The 8,360-nt window shown below is 39.9% G+C and overlaps 1 protein-coding gene across 1 annotated transcript in view; it reads right to left on the reverse strand.

The window, feature by feature from the left end:
* Window positions 1-2,262: 2,262 nt before the first annotated feature.
* Window positions 2,263-8,360, reverse strand: part of frya (furry homolog a (Drosophila)) — a 79,811-nt gene continuing 73,713 nt past the window's right edge. Inside the window, exons 55-61 of the mRNA XM_030778158.1 lie at window positions 7,321-7,523; window positions 6,535-6,684; window positions 6,016-6,114; window positions 5,389-5,472; window positions 3,404-3,514; window positions 2,794-3,053; window positions 2,263-2,521 (exon numbers count right to left, since the gene is read on the reverse strand). Of these exons, the coding sequence (XP_030634018.1) occupies window positions 2,263-2,521; window positions 2,794-3,053; window positions 3,404-3,514; window positions 5,389-5,472; window positions 6,016-6,114; window positions 6,535-6,684; window positions 7,321-7,523 (1,166 nt within the window). The remainder of the gene's footprint in view (window positions 2,522-2,793; window positions 3,054-3,403; window positions 3,515-5,388; window positions 5,473-6,015; window positions 6,115-6,534; window positions 6,685-7,320; window positions 7,524-8,360) is intronic.

The following is an 8,360-nucleotide window of genomic DNA, read 5'->3' on the forward strand; positions in this document are numbered from 1 at the left end:
CCAGTGGAGTAGTGGTATGTGCAAACAGCTCCGAGCTTCAAAGTCAGTGAAACTAGGCGTTAAACACGGCGTCGCCGTAAAACGAGTTCAAACATTTGCGCCTTTAGCAGCATTATGTTGTCCTCGTTTCTTAAATACGAAAATAAAAGTTCTCTGCTGTTTACGCTACAGTTAGCAAGCTATCTTTCAGTGAATTAGTTAATTAGTGAGTTAGTTAACTTAGACATAATATTTACCTTCAGAAAGCGTGGTGACTTAGCAGTATCCTTATTCAAACACTCAAACATACCAATTCAAACAATTTTAAGATCAAGTGTACACCCCGCTGTTTTAACATGTCCCGCCACTGTGCACCTTATGTTGTAGACGGAAGACCGGTTAGCTAAACCAATAGAATCAGAATACGTCATCAGAGGGCGGGAATAAGAAACGAACGGGCCGAAGAATATAGTTTACGTCAAGTTAATTTACCGTCAGTCAAGTCTATACTACAAAGGGAGACAACAAATACATTTATTAACTCTGTATAGAAAATTGTTTAATACAATTCTTCTTTAAATCCTTTAAATAAAATGTTGGCGGAACAATAGAAGTCAGGTTAGCGTGGGCGTATTAACTCCCACAGTACGCCGGCAGAGGGCAGTATAAGACTTCACTGACGTAAGCTCTGTTGACCCTCCTGACCGGAAGGCACGCTCCCTTTTTATTAGTTTTATTTGTTAACAGTTATCAACTTTAAATGCTATTGTAATATTATTATTGTTGTTGTTGCTGCTGCTGTTGCTGTTAAAGGTGCAGACATACCCAAATTTCTTTCTTTTTTTTTTTTTTTTTTTTTTTTTACATACCCAAACATGTTTTCGCACCCTCTATTTGTCTTCCAACTACAAAAACCTGACCTGCTAATCATGTGAGACCTGGCCAAGTGTCAGGACATGAAAGGACAAACCTGCTGATGAGGGAAACTCACCAGGAATCAAGACTTTTACCAGGGCATTCCTAGATTCCCATTAAGAGTTGGAAAGACAAGGAGGACTGGAAAATGTCTATGGACGTTTTTATGATCCTGACACAATCTTCATGATTGTTTCCACCGTATAGTTTAATAAGACATTATCAGGCATCAGCAATATGTATCTTTTTTATTATTCTCATTGTTATTTTGTAATAGAGATCTGAAGGGCCACAACACAAAAGCAGAAATATTTACAAACGGTAACAATTGCCACTGAAGATCTGCATGTTTTTTTCTTTTCTTACATGCACACATTTGTTGTGCCATACATGAAATTAAAACCATAAAAATAAAATCTTAAAAGCATGGATATGACATATGACTTACTATATACAAATGCAATTTAAGTTAAAATAGTTCCTTCTATTCTTAAATATTCCTATTCTTTTTATAGTACACTGATTTGCATGCTTTGCAGTTTATACTGACAGAATACTTTGTTTTGTTCTATAAAACTAATCCATTCAAAGCATCTCTTCAATATATATAAATCTCTTAGAAGCAAAAAAGACAGTAGAAAGCAAACAATAGTTAGGTTACAAGACATTTTAGCAAGTGATGGATTTCTAGAGCTTTGTCAGCATCCAGGTGACAGTAGATCTGCAGCATGTATCACATGAAACACCCGTGTGTGTGCGTGCGCGTGTTCGTGCGTGAATCAGTGCACATGGTCATCCCAAAACAAATGTAGTTTACATACTTGCTCTCAGCTCCATCTAACATGAAGAGAAAAAAAAACAAAAAACATCAGCATAATTTTGTTTGCAAGTCAAGTAGCCTAAAAAGCACACAAGTTCAAAAACATTCATCCAAGAAACAAACAGTAAAAGTCTTTCACTTTTGTGAAGCATTGCACATCTTCCCTTGACAGTTAAAACAGCAGAGATCAGAAGAGGAAAACACAAACTCAGCTTGGTTATGTCCTCACTGTGTGTGATGGGAAGCTCTGAGCTGAGAGACAGAGGGTGGAACTGTATCATACCATCCATAAACATTAGTGCAACAAAAACTGAAGCTTGTCAGTTACATTAGAGTTTCCCACTGGCTCCCTGTGGTATTGCTTAACATGTAGAGATTCCAGAGTCTAACCACCCCCCTGAGACACAGGACTGATTGTTTTGGCTCCTCTGCAGCACAGTTCCATGGAGAGGGCGGGGCTTAGTAAACACAGCAGTGACTGCAGGGAGGGGGCCTGAACTGGAGCAGAAAGTCAAACAAGGCTTATGGCTGTGACCGTGAGAGCTCTGTCAGAGACTGATTCCAGAAACACTGGAGTCAGGGAGGAAGGCGGTGATGGCCCGATAGCCCTGAGCACGGCGGATCATGTCCCGAATCTCTCCATTAAGCTCCATCAGCTTGCCGCAGATCTCTGACAGGTCCTGCTTGGAGCCCACCAAAGCAAACGTGCCCGTGTGACCCAAGGTCTGGTGGCGAAAATAGATGTTGAGCAAGGTCTGGGTCTCGTCCTCTGAGCTGCTTCCAAAGATGTCACTGGGCCATAGTCTCCTGTGCAAGCATTTTACTTTTACTTTCATCACAAGCATCATTGTCATCTTCATCATCATCAGTATTAAAATTATCATTCACTGGTAGTCATTCATAGTCATTACTGTGTTAACTATAAAAATAAACCTACCTACCATATTCAGTATAATTATTTTTCCTATGGGCGCTCTACTCATCAAACTCAGTAGCATCACCATCATGACTGAACTTCACTGAATTTACAGTGCTAGTGTTAACCATGCAGTATTCATTTCCTTCAGTGGTTGCTCTACCTGCACTCTTGTATATAGCGGATGGCTGTGGAGAAGCTGTTTTCTCTCAGGCTCTCCAGGATGCCCTGCACAGCGGCCTCAGATGAGGCGAAGATGGGCTGAGAGGAGGTGGTGGAGGGCTCAGAGAAGGCGGAGGTGGGCTGAGAGGAGGTGGGCTCAGAGGAGCATCTGTCATGGACAGCCTGGTCACGGGCCACTGAGGCAGCTGCCTCTCGCAGGTTTCTCCTCAGGTCGTTAAGCTCTTTGGACATGTTCAGAAGCTAAAGGAGTCAGGAAAGAGTCACTACATGAGCAAGCCGAGCAACGAGAAACACTCTACACCAAACATCTTTACTGATCTTCACACATCAGCTTTACTGATCAAGAAGGCTTGTCCTTCCATACTAACTTAAACGGAAAAAAACCTTGGTTCTTTTTGTATGTATCAGACTTGGTTCCTGTAGAACTCAACTTATTTGTTCACGTTCTCTCTTTATATCAACTTATTCTCCTTAAGACAAACATGTATAATAGTGCAGGAGGCTGTTTTTTGTTTGAAAAAATATTCAGAAATATGTCTATGAACAACACCAAAATTAGTCAACAAATTCAAACAGCAAAGTGCGTCTACCTCTGGTACGGAGCTGATGACATGGACCTGAGCAATCAGTTTACAGTAAGACTGAAAAAGCAGCAGGAGTTGGAAGTGGAGTTTGTAGAGTCGCTGACACAGCTCCAGTTGCTTCACAATGGGAGAAATAAACATCATCAGGACAGATTTTAAACACAATAACAGAAACAAAAAACACAAGTGCATTTTTCAAATGCTGACTTAAGCATGTGAATCAGTACAAATGAAACTCCTAATGAAACTAAATGCATAAAACACAACATGTGTTTTTATACTTCAATAAAACAAGTTTGACAAAGACAGCATGGTTTGCAAACACAGTTTGAGTGCCTTAAACTCTATTCAAAATGATAAACTCCATGTTTAAGAAATGTGTTATACATCAGGGAAACATAATTGTGGCTATTTTTTGTTTTTCAGCAGATTTCTAGGAACATGATGAGGTGTTCTGAACACATTAATTTTACTTAATGCATGTTTCTGTTTGGGACAGTGAAACCCTTGGGGACATAAAATATACTGCACAGACTACTGCTTTGATGCATTAAACACCACCCAACTGTGAGTATTTGTGTTCTTTAAACAAACACAAAAATGTAAAAATATAAACGGTCAGAACTTTTAGAGGGTGCCCCTCAAAACATTTTTGCTTTTTTTTTTTCATCATGTTCATAAGGACACAGACTGACAATTATTAAAATGCAGAGAGGAAAAAATTGATTTTCAGACACATAAAAAAAACTGAGAGGGTCTATATAACAAGGAAACATTTGAACTTTACTAAGATGAAAGGATAGAATAAATGTTTCACTTACTGCCAAAGATTCCATTTGCTACAAAGCAGGCAGTTTACAAAACAAGAGAGGGGTAAGAGGGAGAAAGATTTGGAAATCAATGAAAGGCATGCATCCATTAGCAAGCTCATATGAGAAGTCAGAGGTGGTAGTGGAGGTAATAAAAAGACACATGCATGGGTAGACAGTGTGAAGAAGCAATTTGGATGAAAAAAAACAGCTGAAAAGCTCATAACAAGCTTTCAAAAGCTTGTGTCCTCTGTTGAACTGAACAGTGCAGCAGTTCTGCTGAGTTATTTTTACTTATGTACATGCACCCTTTTGGGAGTTCACAGAATTCTCCAGAAAGGAGCTGGCTAGGTAACTGGATAAGCTAGATAAGAAACAGTACGCAAGTCCATCGTCATCTATCAAAACTTCATTACATCAATGCTCAGATATAGATGAAGAGCAGAAGTAAGTTTCCTTAGGGTCTGGACCGGATAAGTCCCTCTAACACCTTTTCATGTTTAATTCTTTTTTTTCTTTCTCAGTGACATCTCTCAACAAATATCTATTTCTAGAATGAAATGAGACAGAAAGTCAATTAGAAACCATTTATCAAGCTATGTTCTTTCTCTCAGCCAAACTCTGTCCAGCCCAGCAGAGTCTCAGAGGTTGTGTTATTTCTTATGAGGACAGTGGGGTGGGGCCAGTCTGGCGTTGCTAGGAAACAAGTGCAAAGCTAAAGAGTCAGAGGTGCAGAGGAATGAAAGGATCTCACTCACTGAGCTACCACACAGTAATCGAAAGGCAGAAAATATAAAAGATAGATTGAAACAGAATCTGAAACAACCACAATAGCCAAGTTTCTCCCATCAGTAGTCACATCAGAAAGGCTGTTTTCATTGTTTATTTGGATCCATTATCACTGAAAATATCAATATTCTTTTTATTTTTATTAATACACATAATCTATATTAATATATGTACTGGTAACCATGCCATGCATATGGTACATTGTTTGTTCAGAATGTAAGATTTCATATGTGCACAGCACAAATAGTCATGCTAACTGGTCACATAACTGTTATCAGATTAACAAATTTTTGCTGTTTGTACTCCGACCTGAAAGAATGCCAGCACTGTGAGGACCTGACTACCATATTATGTTTTTGATGAGGCATTATGAGCGTTAAGAACACCTCCTACCCTCTCCTCAGATTCAGCGGTCTGGCTCCTCATCTCTCCCTCCCCACAGCATTTTGGAAAGGTGGCCTTGCAGTTACGAAGCCACTGTGAGAGAAGGAGGATCAAGATGTGGTGTATAAGAGAACAGATGGAACTGCAACACAGTGTAGGCTGCATGTCTCTGCCTGTAAAGGGCTATGAGGCCTCAGACACAGCCAGTCATCTTCACACAAACCTATGGCACTGGCATTCATCAGAATAGGTTATCTGTTAGCCTGAGTCACAATGTTAAACAACTATCTGCAGTATCTCACATGACAAATTTAATTTATTCAGCGTTACTGTTTTAGAACTCAGAAGATGAATGCCATCTCTCAAAACTCCATAATATTCCCCAAATCTTTTTTAATATTGAGACATCTGTCTTTAAATCCTCTCATTAGTGAACAGTCAGGGGTTTATTATGAAATGTTTTTTATATAAACTTAATTTAAAATATTTTCTCTAAACCTAAAATATGTTCCAAGTATCATCAGTTGACTTGAAATCTCTACCCCTGGAAGAGGTATTCTTGGAAACTAAAGTTCATGTAGGAACCAAGAAAACAAAATAATTGGAGAAAAAAAAAAATTGGTTTATCAAACACACGGATATTGCTGCTTCCTTCCTGTTGTTGTAGGTGTCCAGGTATTCCTGCAGCTCCAAAACACTAAATTTCATCTTCTCAAGAAGTCCGTAAGAGATGATCTGAAACAGGCAGAAATATTTGACCAAAGATACAGGGGCACCTATTCATACTGGTTAAGAGATGGGTCTACAGGTTTAATCTTGTCATGTCATAACTCATAATCTAGTCACTATTGTAACTCATAATCTAGTCACTGTTATATGATCTAGTCATCAAAACTTTTTTGTGGCGACAACTCATCATGGTTTACTTTCAGGTAGATTTATATAGACTGGTGGACTTTCGGGTTTAATGCAGATTGTTAACGTTCACGTTTTATATAGATCACTGTGGAAAAAGCTGTAGGCCCACTGCTGCTCCAAGAATAAGCATGACTGAGTGAAATATTTCAGACTTTATCTTATTTAAATTTTCAGTGTAAATTATTAATGTTCTCATTTCAGCAGGGGTGGCAAATCAAAAACAAACCGTCTACTCACAGTTTCTGCATCCACAAAGAGTGTAGGACACTCTGAGCAGGCCGTCAGCATCTGCGATGACCTCACAAACTTTGTCCCTATACCACGCAGGCTGTCACCAAGGTAACTGGCTGCATCGCAGGTTAAAGAGCAGAATTTGGTCTGAATACTCTGAAAAACAGAACAGTGTGTGTTATTCTCACGCCAAAACTGACCAGGATGTTGTTACATTGAGTCAAAGACACTGGTGGCCCATTGAACCCAAGGACTACAGCTCTGTCAGCTTAGCACAGCAGACCCAGGCAAACCAGCTAAATGAGTCATCCAGAGATTATGTAGCAGTCAGTCCTCTCTTTTCATACTTTTAACCCTATGTGCACCTTTCTTATGGCACTCAGAAATTCTTCATGGCCTGAGCTGTAAACAGGATCAGTTTCTGTCTCTGTTCCCTTTGTTACATCAGGCCTCAGGTGTTGACAAAGTCCCTCCAGCTCAGGGCGGGCGGGACCTCTGTCTTACTCATCTAACAAACACATGCTGTATACTCATCTTTGGTAGTCTTGACAATGTTCATCAAGGTTATGTCATTTTTTCCTCTTTTATTAAGATTAAATTGGATTGGGGCTAAATTTGATAAAGGTTGATTTCAGCCTTCATGGAAACAAAAGCACTGATTTCAAAAAGATCAGCGATATATACTGGTAGTTGTCATGCAAATTATGACAATTCTTTACCAAGAGATACTTAATAACTGAATAATTGAACAAGTTATTGATGTAATGTACTGCAGAGGGGGTCTGATTTTACCTGGAAGAGGGCGGAGAAGATATGAAAAGTGTAAATGGCACAGGAGCCATCATTGTCAGACACCAACTGACTGATGTGACTTTGCCAGGCCTCCTCAGCGTCATCACAGGTGGCTGGCTGGAATGCTGCCAGGATGGCAGAGAAGAAAGGAGAAGGAGGAGGAGAGGAACGGCACTCCAGCAGATCCTCTTTCTCTTCCTCCACTGAAAGGGTGCGGTGACTTCCAAACTCACTGTGTGTATCCATCCAAATGGTGCATTGTAAAGGAGAGAGAGAGATAATAGGCGCTTTCGCACTGGAGGAACTTTTCCATAGTTCTTAGAACTGTTGGAGAAAGTACCCCCTTTTTCGCATGTTTGCACCGCAGGAACTTAGAACGATCATAGTTCTTAGAACGCTGTTTTGAGGGGCTTTCTTAGCTCCTACTTCAGGGTAGGTACTTTCGCAGCGCAATAGGAACCTTGTGACGTAGGTGTACAGCCATTGGTCCAGACGCAGGTATACGATGATTGCAACCACCATTTTTAAAGATCTGTGTAAAATATAAAGTCTTAGAACGTATTTCATTTAGCTTTTGATATTCATGTCTCAGAATGTCTGGAATTGTAGGAGGGGGCGCACAGTTTTTATGTTTTATTTTACCGGTATTTTATTTCCCCCAACAATGACCATTTTGCAACGTCCAATGTATATTTGTACATTGAAGAGGTAGCGTACACTCTGCTTCGGTAGGTGCTTGTGTGTCCACTTGTGTGGCTGTGATCCGCATTTTAACCTAAAATAAGAATGTGTTTATCCAGCTTACGATTTGAGGGCTGCGGCGGGGAAAAAGGGAAAAAAAAAAAAACACGATGCTGCGAGCAAGGGTCAGGCACAAGCGCTATGCTAGCACCCGAAAAGTACTATGCCCATCAAGTCATTCACTGCTACTGCGGTGGTAAATGCATAAATGCATTGGGAAATTATTTTTTCCATTGGACTGGGCAGTTATAGGTTATCTAATGTGCAATCAATATTTCTGTCATTCAAATTCAATAAAG

Source organism: Chanos chanos, chromosome 6, assembly GCF_902362185.1.
Source record: "Chanos chanos chromosome 6, fChaCha1.1, whole genome shotgun sequence".
NCBI classification, from domain to species: Eukaryota; Metazoa; Chordata; class Actinopteri; order Gonorynchiformes; family Chanidae; genus Chanos; species Chanos chanos.